Genomic DNA, 16,612 nt, shown 5'->3' on the forward strand with positions numbered 1-16,612 from the left:
TGTCCGTCATCTCTCCATCAATTTCTTCGGACTGCCCTGTGGGTCGGTAGTAGATGCCGATCTTCATTTCCGTTCCATTTGTTCCCAGAATTTTTACCCATAAACTCTACTCATTCTTCGTTTCCGGTGTGTTCTCTTCAGTAGACTTGATTCCCTCTTTGATGTATAGGGCAATGCCCCCACCTTTTTGACCCATTCTGTCTCTGCGGTATAGCTTGTATCCTAGCAGCACAGTGTCCCAGACGTTTTCCTCTTTCCACCATGTTTCTGTGATGCTGATGATGTCAAGGTTATCTTTTTGTACCATAGCTTCTAGTTCACCCATCTTATTCCTTAGGCTCCTTGCGTTCGTGTACATACACTTGAGTTTGCGGCCTGTTATTTTCTTGCATTTCCTTCCCTCTTGTGTCCCTTTCGATCTGTCAAGATTTCTGTCTTGCCTATGATCCGGTGAGTCTTCCCCGCTATCTTCCTGCATGGTATCCTCTGGGTATACCGGTTCCCGAACCATCGACTCTCTGTCGACTGTCGGCTTTCCCCTTCTTCCTAGTTTAAAAACTTCTCAATTTCTCTCTTGATGTTGCTTGCAAGTAGCCTCGTTCCATTTCTGCTGAGGTGGCGTCCATTCTTCCTGAATAGCTTGCTCTTTCCCCAGAATATCATCCAGTTGCGCACGAAGTGGAATCCTTCTTCTTCACACCAGCACCTCATCTACGCATTGACTGCTTGCAGCTCCATCTGCCTCTTCTCATCGGCCCTGGGTATCCGCAGGATCTCTGAGAATGCTACCCTCAGCGTTCTGGTCTTCAGCTTCCTTCCTAGCATCCGGAACTGGTCCTTCAATACTTCTCTTTTGTAGTTCCTGTTGCTCACGTTGTTTGTCCCCACATGGATTCACCTTTGCCATATCTTCCTCTTCCACACTGTCGATGATCCTGTCGATGCGGTTATGTCTTCTATCTTGGCTCCCGGTAGGCAGGTCACCAGCCGATCCTTTCTTCTGCCCGCTATGTGGCTGTCGTTTTGTCTGATGATGGAGTCCCCCATGACGATCGCTGTCTTCTCTTGTCTCTCCAGCCGCAGGTCCGTGTCCCTGGTGTATGTCCATCTCTTCAGCCATAGTTCCGTGTCCTCTGTGCACTTCCATCTTCCCTCTATCTAGTGTTGGCTTGTACTGGACTCGTCTTCCTGTGGGTTCCCTCCGCTGTTTCCAGGAGTCGCTGTTGTGTCACCCATTTTTTCCATGTGGTTGTCCTCCAGGTGGTTTTTACTCACTGTGGGCGTTTTCTGGCAGTTCCACTGGTGCTTGTGATTTTCCATGGCCTCCATGTATGCCTCTTCGAACTTCTCTAAAACCGCTTTGATGCCCCTGTACAGATCATTGGTGAGGCCCCACTTGGAGTATTGTGTTCAATTTTGGAGACCATATCTGGCAAAGGTTATAAGAAGACTTGAAGCGATCCAGGGAAAGGCAACAAAAATGGTAGGAGGTTTGCGCCAAAAGACATATGAGGAGAGACTGGAAGCCCTGAATATGTATAGTAGATGCACAGTACCGGGCAGAGCTCTGGGTTTCTGACCCAGAAATATCTAAGAAAAAGAACAATTTAAATTAAATCATTAAATTATAGAGAGTGTATGTTTGGGCAGACTGGATGGACCATTCGGGTCTTTATCTGCTGTCATTTATGTATGGAGGAATTGCTTTTTCTAGGGCTGCGCAGCATCTACAGCCTTAAGGTGTGCAGGACCACTGTCCCGGGGCTACGGGAAGTGTTTCTTTCCCCTCAATAGGACTGTTTGCCATTCTCCAGCCCTAAAAGACAGTGGAAGGGATAAGCCTGAAGCTTCCGCCGCTCCATCCCATACCACAAGACACGTGGTGCAAAGACGTTCCTCAGCCGGCCATCCAGCACAAATAAGGCATGATATAGGGGTATTAGGGTCTGATGACTCCATCCCTATCAGTTTTGAAGCAAATTGAGGTGTTTTGGGGAATGTGGAGAACTTAGGGAAAAAAAAAAAATCAGGAAATCCAAGAACGCGCCACCACAGCAGCATTTTGGTGCCAAAAAACGGCTTTAAAACACCTCAGGGCTGATCAAAAAATTTAAAAATAGGATTCTAGAGGAGGAGGACCAAAGACCTAACTGATGAAACATATAAAATGCACTTTTAAGACACCCCCCTCCCCACCTGATTTTCCCCATAGGCTGTCACAGCCTGTACTCACAGACCATGTACTGAGGAAATGGTGCTGCAGCCTGCTTCAGCTCCAGTAAGGCGTAGCTGGATCTGGAAAGGTTCTCTGCCTCAAGCCGCTGGTCAGCTGCCACACCAAGATCTTCGGGCTGCCAGCCGGACCTTAGTCGGACTGATCCTCTACCCCTCCGAACTGCAACCTGACACAGAAAAAAGGGGGTAGCAAAGTTGCAGCCAGCACCCTAAGCACCCCGAAGGAACGCTACTGATGCCTAACAACCTGCGCTCCAGCTCCTGACCAAGTCAAGGAAACAAGCAAGTACTGAAGGCTCAGAACCCTAAGCTCCACAAATATTCAGCAGGCTAGCTGTACAGTCCCCAAAGGATATACCTGCCAGCTGCAGACTTAAATGTCTGTTCCTCTCCAAGCAGGCAGAGCAGTCCCTTCAAACCAGGATCTCCGACATCACAAAAAAATCCACAAACAAGCCAAAAAAGCAAAAATAATACCACAAAACAGTAAAGAAATAACAGAGATCAGAGAGACTCCTTCATGCTCATTTGCAGAAGGAAGAATTGAAGCAGCAGAGACCATGGAGAAGGATTTGAAAAGCTATAATTGACATCTTCTGCAATATGCTCGCAAGCACAGATGAACAACCCTGTGGTTCAGCATACCATCTCTATTGCACTGGAATGTACATTATCTCTGCAACATGCCTAGAGTGACTAGCTAAAAGATTTGAACCCAAATCTCCTGCACTACAACAGTAAGATCAGATGATTCAGGTTCTCTGCCTCTTAATTTATCTCTTTGATTCTTAGAGCATAGACTCCTCATATTTGTCTTCCTACCTCTCCTAAAAACTTCAGGCATCTTCATATCAGACATGGCAAGATTTCCTCTTAACAACTAATCAATAAACTAGAAACAGAAAAGTTCTTTTTATGTTCTTGCGCAGTCTTATGTTCACCTCTAATGAAAACGCCTCACCCTCTGTATGGTATATGATGGTTTTCTCTTCTTCTCAAGAGTATACAGATGAATTTCAGTATCACCTTTGGCAGCTCGACATTCTTCTTGGACTCTACAAATAAACCACACAAATATCACCTTAAATCACTTTTGGGACAAGCAAACAAAATAATGAGCATACTTAGACAAAGCAATACTAAACCTCCAGTAAATTATCTCATCCTATTTTTTTTTATGCATAGAAGGCCTTTTATAAAAGGCCTTCAAGTGTAAAAGTACATGTAATGCAAGTAGGCGAATGCATGATTTTAGAGTAAGTATGTTTAAAGTTGATGGTCGAAATTTAAACAACCAGCATTATGCAGATGGCACAATGCTTATTGTTAGTTGTAAGAAAGACATGTTGCACCTACTGAGAAAAGTTAAAGCTGAAAGTCATAGCATGGGATTAGAACTGAATATAAATAAATCAAAAACTATGAACATGGAAAACGATGAAGATTTTGAGCTTGAAGGCTCTTTGGTAAACAAGAATGCAACTAGCAGGGAAGAAATATGCCACAGAATAGCAATTGGTTGCTCTATAATGATGGCTCTTGATAAGGTATTTAAAGGCAAGGCACTAACAGTTAAAACAAAGATCAGACTGGTCCATGCACTCATTTTTCACAGTGATCAATTATGGATGCGAAAGCTAGACATTACGGAAACAAGATAGAAAGAGGACTAAGTCATTTGAACACTAGTGCTGGAGAAGGATTCTATGCATGCCATGGACTGCCAGGAGAACAAACAAATCAATTTTGGAAGAGATCAGGTCAGATATGTCACTCGAAGCTCACAAGATGAAGTTACAAATATCTTATTTTGGTCACATTGTTAGAAGAGAAAGATCACTGGAGGAGGACATCACGTTTAAGAAGATCGAAGGAACTAAGCAAAGAGGGCACTCTGCAACTAAGTGGCTGGACACATTTGACAACTACTATGGGGATGATGCTGGAGGACTTTGTCAAACTTGTACTTCACCAAAATTCTTTTAGGATCTTTAACTCATCTAGTCGATAGGACTCAAACTCGATTTAATGGCGCCTAACACATGTGGTCAAGGAGGTGTTTAAGTAGAACATGATCAGAATTGAGAACTAAATGGGCCGCTGCGTGAGCGGATCGCCGGACTTGATGGACCTCGGTCTGATCCGGTGAAGGCATTTCTTATGTTCTTATGTTTAAACAGCAGATTGTCTACATTAAATTGGATACAAAGGGATTTTTATCTGCTTGGTATTTAATGTCTTCTGGTTAAATTGACTACACTTCCCCCTCCCCATTCGCGGTTTCCCTACTTGCGATTTCACATAATCACAATTTTTTGGGAGGGAGGAGGAGGGGAAAAACCCCCCATATTTTTGTCTTCCCCCTGGCATCCTGGCCTTACCTGGTGGTCTAGTGGTTTTTGGGGCAGGAGCGATCTTCCTACGCTACTGCTCTGTGCAGATAGCCATTAAGAAATGGCTGTGGGGAGTTCCTGTAGTCTCTTTGAGCTACTTTTGATGAGATGAGATATCAAGTGTAGTAAAGTATTTTTATTATTATTTGAATTATCATTACTATAATTTATTTATATATAACTATGCACTGTTATGGAGTTTCTGTATACTTTTTAATCTTTCTCTTTTCCTTTTTGGTTCATCCTGTGGGAGAAGCAAGGTCAACCCTAGGTAGCCATTTCAAACCCCAATTTCATCAAGAATTCCAACTTGTGATTCTGAAAGTCCTTTAGCGCACTGCCACCCTCAACTGAAATGGCAACCTTATGGATGATAGCTGTGAGTAGCGTGTCCTTTCTGCCCAGCTTTAAAAGATTATACAGATCCTAAGAACATAAGCCATGCCTCTGCTGGGTCAGGACCTGTGTACTAGCCCTCTATCTATACCCTTCTATCCACTTTTCCTTTAGAAAATTGTCCAATCCCTTCTTGAACTCCAATAACGTACCCTGTCCTATCACTTCCTCTGGAAGCAGATAAAGCTTAGTCATAGATCATGCTACTCTGAAAATAGCGTCCAGAGCCAGTGGCATACCTGGTGGGCAGGAACCTGGGACAGAACACCCCCTCCTAAGGCCAGAGCACTCTCCTCCTCCCGGTAGTGAGAAGGTACATGCGCATGGCTGTTGGCTATGCTGGTCCTCCTTACTGGAACAGGAAGTTGATGTCAGAGGAGTGGGACCGGAGGAGTCGACTGCTGCACACAGGTGGAACACAGACCACAACTGCTCTAGCACTCTCTAGCTCCCTGCGCCCAGAGCAGACTGTCCCCCTGCCCACCCTTACTACGCCACTGTCCAAAGGGCCCCCCACGCACATACTTTACAGACACAATATCCCAAATGGGCTGAGGCAAAAGAAAAGTCTTTGATTGCTTACAAATCCCAGTATAAAGTCTATCATAAAGTCCTCCTTGGACTAATCCTCCACCAACTGTATGGAGCTGACCATTTGAGATAAGATGCATAAGCTCCTCCTTACAGAAAAGCTGCACCAATGCTGAGTCATCAGCCAATGAGGCAATCTCTCCCTACTTGAGCTCCAAGGCAAGTGGATTTAACAAGGAGCCTACATGCCTCAAAACCTTTCTCTGAAATCACCAACTTTGGATAGCCCTCCAACAGCTATTCCATTTCCTACAAGTGTGGCATCATGGGATTGGGTCTGGTGGATGATCTGGCACTGCTTTGGACAGGTAACTAGTTCTGTTCTGGAGTCTCATAGCTTGGGCTCTGCCACATGAAGTAATTCGTTCTGTGCATCATAAGAATGAGCTGAGAGAAAAATTTGACCTCTGGAGAAAAGTATGAAACTCCAGAAGACTTCCAGAAAAACATCCCATGGTGATTCTAGGGGACTACTGTGTTCATCGAATGTTCACCACATGACCAGTGCTCAAAACTGCAGGTATTCCCGCATATGCAGCATTACCAGTTGTGCTCTGCAACCCTGATTACCGCATAGAGTGCAGGGCTCAGTGCTCGGGCCGCTGCTATTTAATATATTCATAAATGATCTAGAAACAGGGAAGAAGTGTGAGATAATAAAATTTGCAGACGACACCAATCAAATGTAAATTAGACGCAATCTTGGATGAGGAGAATCTACGGGATCCCAGTCAACACGGATTCACCAAGGGTAGGTCCTGCCAATCCAATCTCATCAGCTTCTTTGACTGGGTAACAAAACAGTTAGACTTGGGAGAATCCGTGGACGTCATATACCTAGACTTCAGCAAAGCTTTCGATAGTGTCCCGCATCGCAGGCAGTTGACCAAGATGAAATCAATGGGGCTGGGAGAAACACTAACTACATGGGTCAATGACTGGCTGAGTGGCAGACTTCAGAGGGTGATAGTTAATGGTACCCTCTCTAAAACATCATAGGTGACCAGTGGAGTACCGCAGGGCTCAGTCTTGGGCCCGCTCCTTTTCAACATATTCAACAAAGGTGACCTAACTCAGGGCTTCAAGGTAAGGTAACGTTATTCGCTGACGACGCCAAACTATGCAATATAGTGAGAGATGGCAATTCACCCGATAGTATGACACAGGACCTACATTTGTTGGAGCTTTGGTCCTCGACCTGGCAGCTGGACTTCAACGCTAAGAAATGCAAGATCATGCACCTCGGCAGCAGAAATCCGTGCAGAACTTACACCTTGAATGGTGAGACCTTAGCTAGAACTTCAACAGAACGAGACTTGGGAGTGATCATCAGTGCTGATCATGTGGAGAAGGCTTCATCTAAGGCAAGAAAGTTGTTAGGTTGCATCCGCAGGAGTTTCGTCAGCCGGAAGCCTGAAGTCATAATGCCATTATACAGAACCATGGTGAGGCCTCATTTGGAATACTGTGTGCAATTCTGGAGGCCACACTACCGAAAAGATGTGCTGAGAGTAGAGTTGGTGCAACGGATGGCCACCAGGATGGTCTCGGGGCTCAAGGATCTATCGTATGAGGAAAGGCTGAAAAATTTGCGGCTGAACTCACTCGAGGAACGTAGGGAGAGAGGAGACATAATCGAGACGTTTAAGTATATTACCGGCCGTATCGAGATGGAAGAAGAGATTCTCTTTCTCAAAGGACCCTCAGCCACAAGAGGGCATCCGCTCAAACTCAGGGGCGGGAAATTTCATGGCGACACCAGGAAATATTTCTTCACCGAGAGAGTGGTTGATCCTTGGAACGAGCTCCCGGTGCAGGTGATCGAGGCAAACAGTGTGCAAGAATTTAAGAGCAAATGGGATGCCCTTGTGGGATCCCTTAGAGGGTTAAGCCAAGGGAACCTGTCACCAGGAGTGGGATCCCTAGGATAGTAGACTTGGGGGTGGGTCAGTAGAGTGGGCAGACCTGATGGGCTATGGCCCTTATCTGCCGTCATCTTCTATGTTTCTATTTAGTGGAGCTTGGACTAAGGATTGCGAAGAATTGCAGAGGGACTTGAACAAACTAGGGGAATGGGCGATGAGATGGCAGATGAAGTTCAACGTTGAAAAATGTAAAGTATTACATGTGGGAAGCAGAAACCCGAGATACAACTATACGATGGGAGGGATGTTATTGAATGAGAGTTTCCAAGAAAGGGACTTGGGGGTAATGGTGGACATGACAATGAAGCCGACGGCACAGTGCGCAGCGGCTGCTAAGAAGGCAAATAGAATGCTAGGCATAATCAAGAAGGGTATTACAACCAGAACGAAAGAAGTTATCCTGCCATTGTATCGGGCGATGGTGCATCCGCATCTGGAGTTCTGCGTCCAATATTGGTCGCCGTACCTTAAGAAGGATATGGCGTTACTCGAAAGGATTCCGAGGAGAGCAATGCGTCTGATAAAAGGGATGGAAAACCTTTCATATAATGAGAGATTGGAGAGACTGGGTCTCTTTTCCCTGGAGAAGAGGAGACTTAGAGGGGATATAATAGAAACTTACAAGATCATGAAGGGCATAGAGAGAGTAGAGAATAAAAGAATAAAAGAACAAGAGGGCATTCGGAAAAGTTGAAAGGGGACAAATGCTAGGAAGTTCTTCTTTACCCAACGTGTGGTGGACACCTGGAATGCGCTTCCAGAGGACGTAATAGGGCAGAGCACGGTACTGGGGTTTAAGAAAGGATTGGACAACTTCCTGCTGGAAAAGGGTTTAGAGGGGTATAGATAGAGGATTACTGCACAGGTCCTGGACCTGTTGGGTCGAAGAGTGTGCAGACTGCTGGGCACGATGGACCTCGGGTCTGACCCAGCGGAGGCATTGCTTATGTTCTTATGTTCTTTGACCGGCTTCTTAGCATCAGGTTACAATCCCCATACGTAAAAACTGCCTCTTTGCAGTGGTGTACCCCAACACTCAGCCTACAAAGCACCACACACTCACAATAAGACCTGGCTTAATGCACAGGTTTAACAAAACTTGTACTGCTTAGCAATGTCAGCAACAATTTTACCACCAATGAAGGTTTTCCTTCTTGATGGATGCTCCTGGTGGCAGAGGCATTAAAATGTTCTGTCCTTTCATTTCTCCTTTTTTTAAGCAACACCAACTTTAAAGATATTTTCTATAAAACAAAAAAGCTCCAATGGTCACACCAAAATGCCAGTCTCATTGCTCCTTGCATCTCCTGGTTATCCCTATTGTTGCCCTGAACCCCAAGTAACCTGTAAACATCAATCCCATGGAATGGGGTACTAAGAAAGCAGGCCCTCCAGTCTGCTGCCCAGAAGTCCTCTGACCTTGATCATTGCAGAGATGGTAAAAGTAGAATTTTGGGGTGTTTTTTTTTTTTTTTAAAAAACCCTGCCATTTCTGGCTGCTTATGTTATCTGCTGTACCAGATCAGATCAAACATCTGCATCCAATTGCAGAAGACAAAGAAGTACTGACTAAGGCTGCTGCAAAACAAGATTTATAGGTGGAGGAGGGCAGTTTCTGTTTTATCTGCTGACAGGAGAGTCTAGACTCAGTCCGGACTATTATGATGACAAAAAGGAAATGACATTTGGTGCAGGAAGAACTAAGAAAAGCATAAGCCTGGATCATTTTATCACTACACTGTAACTTAGAAAGCACATGCCGAAAGGTGCTCAGTCCAGCCTTCTGTCCTACCTGCTAATGCCTGGGGGTAACTCATTCACAACAACTCGTCTGCTCCAAGCCATGAGATCCCTTTCTGTAGCCAGCTGGCTCCGAGGAGCATTATGATGCATTTGTCGGACACCTTCAATTTGACCACTGCGTCTGAGACCAACATTAGGGGGTGATGTTACTTCCAAATTTGGACTCCGGAGAGCTGCAAGACAGTGGAGAGATTGGTATACAGTCCTTCTAAAACAATGAGGTAATACATGTCCAGTGAACCAAAACCTTCTTTTGCTTTTAATGCAAATAGCCTTATGCCTTTTTATCACTTTATCTGAACACATTCCTGTGAAATTCTATTAATATGGCCAAAACTTAAAATGAAGGCATGCTTCACTTTTGCCATTCCTCACCTATATATTCTAGCAAGAGGGAAACAAAAATTAAAAATTCCAGTGTAAGAGGAAATCATAAGGCAAGGCAATGCTTCTCAACCTGCTTCTGGAGGCATACTTATCCAGGCAGGTTTTCAAAATTACCAAAATGAACATGCATGAGATAGATTTGCATACAATGGGGCTCTAATATGTGCAAATTCATCTAAAGCTTATTTATTGTAATGATCATGAAAACCTGACTGGCTAGGTATGCCTCCAAAAGCACTAATTAAAAGTATTGTATTGTTCTGCTACAGAGCAGACTATTTTAATCATGTCAAAAAACAATGTTGTGGTTTGGGGGGGTTTGTTTTGTTGTTGTTTTTTGTTTTTTTTACAAATCTGCATACAATACTTTAAATTATTCCTCACAGAATTTTAATTTAAACACAATAACAAAAGTTCTTACTCAAAAAGAACAGAATTTTGAAATCTTTGGTGCAGATTTCCCCCAGAAATACAGAAATAGTATATCAAAAAGACATGGCTCTTCAAAAGCCTGACCCCCAAGCATTTCAGTCCATACATAAGGCTTATTCACTCTCCTTGTCCCAACTCCCATCGCCATTCTCCCTCTGAATCTACCCTTTCATTCCAAGCTCATTCTCTTCTTGTGGCTCAATCCCTCCACCTAATAAGCCAAACTCATTCTTGCCTCCTGGCTCAACCACCCTCTCCCAAGCTCATTTTCTGCCTCTACTTTGATTCTGCTTACATAGTAACATACCACCCCTCACCCCAATACAAACTATGTTATTTGAGAGGGAATATAAATGAATTGATCCCGTTCTCTCTGCGGCAGCGGACTGTGTTTTATAGCAGAGAAACAGAGGCACAGAGGACGGACACAATCCTCAGGCGTCCTCCAAGGTAAACAAATTAGCTCCCGTTCTCTCCGCGGCAGCGGACTGTGTTTTATAGCAGAGAAACAGAGGCACAGAGGACGGACCCGATGACGTCAGGGGGTCCGTCTACTCAGTTGCCTGTCCAAACAAGTTCCAAAATGCCGCAGCTGCAGAGGGTTTCGGGGCAGCGACACAATCCTCAGGCGTCTTCCAAGGTAAACAAATTAGCTCCCCCCAAGGTAAACAAATTAGCTCCCCCAAGGTAAACAAATTAGCTCCTGAGGATTGTGTCGCTGCCCCGAAGCCTTCTGCAGCTGCGGCGTTTTGGAACTTGTTCGGACAGGCAACTGAGTAGACGAACCCCCTGACGTCATCGGGTCCGTCCTCTGTGCCTCTGTTTCTCTGCTATAAAACACAGTCCGTTGCCGCGGAGGCAGCCGCAGCCGTGCGGCCGCAGGGCGTGGCCGAAGGGGCATGCCCTAAGGGGCAGGTCACGCCCCTTGGAGTACCGGGGAGTATCAGGGAGTACTGAGGAGCTGTACAGCAGGATATCAGGTTGTATAAGTTAACTGATTATGGGGAAAAGGAAAGCTAAATCTAAAAGTTCGACACCTGTTGTTTTAGGTCCTATGGATAGACATTTGACTTTTTCCCTTGACTCTCCAGCACAAAACATTTCTAATCTGAACTCTCCCATATCCGGAGCATCGATGAGCTCTTTATTAAGGACGCCCCCCCTTCATTCAGTATCCGGTGTTAGTGGGAATATAACTCCCACTATTTCCACAGGTCAGGTGGTATCATCCACTTCAATAAGTAAATTGACTTTCACTGATATACCTAAACCACTTGAGTTTACTACTGTAGTGGATGAACAACCACTAGCAGTGGAAAAACAGGATATTACTTTAAAGGATTTATGGCTAGGTATTTCTAGAGTTGAGGGGTTTCTCAGAGAATCAATGAAACAAACATCTGATTACTCACAGTCTGTGGTTCAAAAATTTGAGAATGTGGATGCCAATTTAAATTGTTTGGAAACTAGATTAGGTGCGATTGAAACTCAAACTAACACATTGCAAGCTGTTTCACTATCTGCTGTAAAAGATTCTACGTCAATGCATTTAAAAATGGAAATGTTAGAAAATATGCACCGGGGAAAGAATCTCCGCTTGGTTAATTTCCCAGTGACCCATTTGTTACTACCAGAAATATTATTAAGAAAATATTTTAAGGAAATACTGGGATTACCCAATGCGGATAGTTTTCCAATAAATAATTGTTACTATATTCCCCAGAGGAAAAAAGAAACTGTACAGGATGTGGACCATCTGGTAACAGATGACGTTAACTTGACAGAGTTTTTAGAAAATTCTCAAGATGTTATTCAGACTCGGTCCACAATGATTATAACATGTATGAGTGAGACAGATAAAATGTTGTTAATGAAACTTTACTTTAAAAATAGACTGACCAAGTTCTGTGGGGATTTGGTCAGTATGTTTCCAGATGTCTCAAGAGCTACTCAGTTTAGAAGAAAAGAATTTCAGAAATTGAGAACTAGAGTATTGGCACTTGAGGCATCATTTTATCTGAAATTTCCTTGTAAATGTTTGGTTAAGATACTGAATTTGTTTTTTGGGATCCCATTCAACTGCAACAATTCTTGGTAGCTCGTGAACAGAAGTGAGATTTCTTTTCTTTTTCTTTTACTGTTCATTTATTGATGAGGGATTAGGGTATGAATGTCCAAAACATCCTAATTAAGTTGGGGATGAGTTGGGTTCATTGGAACTCAATCCATTTCCTTGTTTTTCCTTAAACTTAGTTGATATAAGCAATATGTTTCCCCTTTTAGTGGGCTTGTAAAGGATTGTTTTTGTATTACTTGTTGATTTGAAAATTTGTATGGAAACCTTTTTTTTCTTGATATCTTTATGATATTGTAAATGCATTAAACTTAATAAAAAAAAAAAATAAAAATAAAAATAAATGAATTGATTTTTTTTCTTGACTTTTTGACAGGCAGGGCTATTTTTCTTTTTTTAAGTTTCTGTATATATAGATACATAAAATACAAGAAAAAGTGTACATTTTAGTATGTTTTAATTGTACGTAAGTTGAATATTTGTTTGACACTATTTATTATGAATGTTGTTATTTAACCCGCTCAGAACTGTAGATGTAGCGGGCTATAAAATTTTTAAATAAATAAATAACCCCTGATATTCAGCAGCACTGAACTAGGCAGTGCTGTTTAATATTGTTTCTGACTGACCCCAGAAAAAGTGGGTAGGTCAGGGGCAATACTGGGGAGGAGTGGTGGCATTAGGAAGGAGCCTGGGGTTATGCAGGTGCCAGCAATATTCACTGCCAGCATCCCCATAATTAAGGTGTTAATATGAGATAGCTCAAATTCTGTCTTAATTAACCCACTTAGATATGAGGGCCTTGGCACTGAATACTGGCCAGGACAAATCAAACTATTTTTGTCGCTGAAAGACCCCCCCCAGCCTCCTCCCTCACCCAAAAAAAAACCCCTCTCTCACTCCTGCCTGTGATACTTAAAGGCTCTCCCCTTCCCCCTTGAATGAGCCCATCTTCAGCTCCCCCTGTCTAGGTAGGTCCTCCAGGCTTATATGATATCCTTGGTGGTCTATGGAAGCCCCCTCATTCCTGCCCTTTGCAAATGGCTGCCATAACCTCTCATGGTACTGTGTAGTACTGCAAGCTGCCATGACAGGTTGCAGCCGCCACTGCAAAGGCCTGCAGCAAGAGGGGGCTTTGCTCCTGCCCCCAACAACTGCCACAAACCACCAGGATCATCAGGTAGGCCTACCTAGACTTGGGGGGGGGGTTCTTTGAGAGTCTGGGAAGTAAATCAAGGGGCATTCAGGGGCAAAAATAGTTATGGGTGCCCTGGTTGATATTCAGCCAGGGAAGCATAACTGTCTTATGCAGGCCCTGGCTGAATAATTGCTACGACCTGCATACACTCCGGCAACCATCCCCATGACATTTAGCCCCCGGTGTTCAGTGCTAATGCATGGACATGACCCACACTGAATATTGGGAGCTATTTTAGCAAGTGACAGTAAACATTTTAAAAAAGCGTTGACCATCACTGGCTGAATATCAGGGAGGGATAGTACCGTATATACTCGAATTTTTTTTTTTATAATTCTTTATTCATTTTCATATTTTACATGAAGTGTACAAAATATTGAGTTACAACTAATGAATACACAATATCACTTTTATATCTATTACATAATATTCTGAACAAATTTTTTTTTATCCCCTCTCCCACCCCCCACCCTTCAAGTACTTTCCAATCACCTTATACATATTGTATACCATATTATAACATGTTATGTAAAATTATTTTCACTACCCCCCCTCCATGTGTGCCATAAAGAATACAAGAAAAAGAAGAAAAGAAGAAGATAAATCCTACTATTCATTCATCCTACTTTGTCAATGGCCCCCATATTTTTATAAATTTAGGATATGTCCCTCTTTGTATTGCTATTACTCTTTCCATTTTGAATATATGACAAATTGTATTCTACCAAAATGTATAATTAAGGTTACTATGATTCTTCCAGTTATTGGTTATATGCTGAATGACAACCCCTGTCATGACTAGTAAAAGCTTGTTATTTTCTGGTGAAATTTGACTTTTTTTTCTCATCATCATTCCAAATAACACTGTATCATATGATATTGCTACATGATTTTCCATCAATTTATTAATTTGTGGCCAAATTGCATTCCAAAAACTTTTAATGTAGGGACAATGATATCGTAAATGATCCAACGTCCCAGGTTCCAGATTACAGTGCCAGCATTTATTGGACTTAGAACTACAGTGGTGCCTCGCATAACGGACGCCTCGCACAGCGAACGCTGCGCATAACGAACTTTTTGTCTTGCTCCCTATAACGAACTTCGTTTCACACAACGAAGTCGCCCGAGGGGCCCGGGGGGGGGCGGAACTACTCTCGCCGCTTTCTAATGTGAGCCGGGAACAGCAGCACCCTCCTGTCTGAATGCAGTGTTCCATCATCTCCCTCCACCTTACCTTAAAAACCGAGTTTTCCGGCTTTCTTTTTCGGCCAGCCACACACTTTCAAAGAGCAGCACATGCGCGCATGCTCTGTTGTTCAATCTTCTCCTCTGACGCAACCGGAAACCGGAAGTTGCAGGAGAGGAGAACATTGATCAACTCCAGCAGCTGCGCGTGCACAGCTTTTTGAGATCGTGCGGCTGGGTGAGGGAGAAGGCTGGCAGGCTCTGCATGTGAGGTGAGGTGGAGGGAGGGAAATGTAGGGCTGCAGAACGAATTATTTTGTTTTACAGGTATTCTTATGGGACAACAGGGCTGCAGAACGAATTATTTTGTTTTACAGGTATTCTTATGGGAAAACGCGTTTCACACAACGAACGTTTCACATAACAAACTTGCTCCTGGAACGGATTAAGTTCGTTGTGTGAGGCACCACTGTATCTAATTTTTGCAAACGTGTAGGGGTCCAAAAAGCTCTATGTAATAAAAAGAACCAAGTTTGTCTCATAGATGCTGACACTGTACATCTCATTCTCCAAGACCAAATTAGTGGCCATTGAGATGCAGTAATTTGATGCTTAATCTCAATGCTCCAAATGTCTCTTAGACCATTTTTTGGTTTTTTATTCAAATATCCAGATATTAATTTATACCACAATGCGGCTTGATGCCCTAGGAAGTCTGCTTGGAAGCATAAGAACTCTAAACTATATTGATTATTCAATGTTTTCCATTCAGGGAACCAACCTGAATGGCCTGCTTCAATTGCAACCATTTAAAACTTTGTGTTTTACTAAGACCAAATCTATGTTGCAATTGTGAAAATTCCAGCAGTTTACTTTCCGAAATAACATCATTCAGAGATCTAATGCCTGCAATAATCCAGTCCTTCCAAAGGATTTGAGCTCCGCCAATTTTAATCTTGGAGTTTATCCATAAAGACTGATTAGTTGACTTGTTTATTGGGACAGGTGTTAATTTGCTAATAAACCTCAATGTTTTCCAAGTATCCATTAATATCTTATTTTCTCTGTATCTTCTAGGCATGTTGATACTTGGAAGATGAACTAAATTTAGGGGAAACATAAGGCGCCATTCCAAATATAACCAATCCGGTGCATTATCTATCAGTTCTGGGAGGATCCAATACATACCCTGACGTAAAATATAGGCTTGATGGTACCTATAAAAATTTGGAAAATTTACCCCTCCCTCCTTAATTGATTTTTGCAAAGATACCAAAGCTATTCTATGCGTTTTACCAAGCCAAAGAAATTTCGTTAAAATGCTATTAAGCTTTTTATAAAAGGACCCCTGAAAATAGGTATCATACTCATTTGGTAGCAAACTACAGGCAAGATCATCATTTTAATAGTTTGAACTCTCCCCCACCAAGAAAGATGTAACGGATTCCATTGCTCACATAACTCTGTAACTCTTTTCAATACAAATTTTTCATTTTCTTTTACTGTATCTTCAATTGTATTTTTAACTTGAATGCCAAGATATTTAAATCCTTCTTCTTTCCATATGAACGGAAAAGCGTCAAATAATCCTTTTACACAATGAACATTTAAAGGTATAAGTTCAGACTTACTCCAATTAATTTTATAACCTGAAAATTTGCCAAATATATCAATTAATTCCAATAGACAAGATAAGGTAGACTCTGGATTCTTCAAATAAAGTAAAATATCATCCGCATAAGCCGAAATTTTATATTCCATATCAGAATATGGAATACCCTGTATCCCCCTTGCTTGCTGTATTGCTAACAATAAGGGTTCTAATACAACATCAAATAACAAAGGAGATAAAGGACAACCTTGTCTAACTCCCCTCTGCAATTGAAAACCATCAGATATCATATTATTAATATTTAATCTTGCAATCGGGAAGCTATACAATGTTTTTACCATTTGTATAAATCCAGAACCTATACCAAACCATTCTAAA

The 16,612-nt window shown here is 42.6% G+C and overlaps 1 protein-coding gene across 6 annotated transcripts in view; it reads right to left on the minus strand.

Annotated features, from left to right (window-relative positions):
• Positions 1-16,612, minus strand: part of BRWD3 (bromodomain and WD repeat domain containing 3) — a 286,770-nt gene that overhangs the window by 134,732 nt on the left and 135,426 nt on the right. For 4 of the 6 annotated variants that reach the window (XM_033944588.1, XM_033944587.1, XM_033944586.1 and 1 more), the window contains 3 exons: positions 9,333-9,516; positions 3,197-3,290; positions 2,238-2,402 (listed from right to left, as the gene is read on the minus strand). In XM_033944588.1, the coding sequence (XP_033800479.1) occupies positions 2,238-2,402; positions 3,197-3,290; positions 9,333-9,516 (443 nt within the window). The remainder of the gene's footprint in view (positions 1-2,237; positions 2,403-3,196; positions 3,291-9,332; positions 9,517-16,612) is intronic. The other 2 variants (XM_033944590.1, XM_033944589.1) reach the window with 1 other exon arrangement.

Source organism: Geotrypetes seraphini, chromosome 5, assembly GCF_902459505.1.
Source record: "Geotrypetes seraphini chromosome 5, aGeoSer1.1, whole genome shotgun sequence".
Lineage (NCBI taxonomy): Eukaryota > Metazoa > Chordata > Amphibia > Gymnophiona > Dermophiidae > Geotrypetes > Geotrypetes seraphini.